Source organism: Passer montanus, unplaced genomic scaffold (genome assembly GCF_014805655.1).
Source record: "Passer montanus isolate IOZ18808 unplaced genomic scaffold, ASM1480565v1 scaffold7626, whole genome shotgun sequence".
NCBI lineage: Eukaryota > Metazoa > Chordata > Aves > Passeriformes > Passeridae > Passer > Passer montanus.
In genome coordinates, this window is record NW_024372843.1 from 1 (window position 1) to 511 (window position 511).

General features: G+C 72.0%; 1 protein-coding gene across 1 annotated transcript; it reads right to left on the reverse strand.

The window, feature by feature from the left end:
• Positions 1-6: 6 nt before the first annotated feature.
• On the reverse strand, positions 7-507 carry LOC120512715 (F-box only protein 46-like; the record flags this gene model as incomplete). Its single annotated transcript, XM_039731340.1, has 1 exon — positions 7-507. A coding segment is annotated over one exon (501 nt), but the record flags the coding sequence as incomplete, so codon positions are not given.
• Positions 508-511: the final 4 nt, after the last annotated feature.

Here is a 511-nt window from a genome sequence, read left to right on the forward strand (position 1 = left end):
CCGCCCTCACCTCCCCTCGTCCCTGCGGCCCGCCGGGTGCACCCAGTTGTTGTCGTGCAGGCCGGTGCGGCAGCCCGGCGCCTCGCGCTCGGCGCGCCGGCAGCACATCCAGTAGGAGCGGCCGTAGGGCAGGTCGTGGTGGTAGGGCTTGGGGTGCCAGCGGCACAGCGACACGTCCCCGCGCTCGTAGCGCTTGCGGCACTGCTTGCAGGGGTCGTCGCGGTACAGCGGGTCGCGGCTCCACCGCGAGTCGGCCGCGCGCACGCCGAACGTCTCGATGATGGACTTGAAGTAGTGGCACGAGCACTTGAGGGCGGCCAGCGCCTGCGTGGGCAGGTAGCTGAAGATCTTCACCATGACGTGCTCGGGCAGCAGCAGCATGTACTGCCGCGGCTCCAGCAGCCGCTGGATCTTGAAGCGGATCTCCAGGAAGTCGTGCGACACGTGCCGGTACAGCCGGCACAGCGCCGGGTCCCCGCCGCCGCCCTCCCCGCCCGGCGCGGCCGCCGCG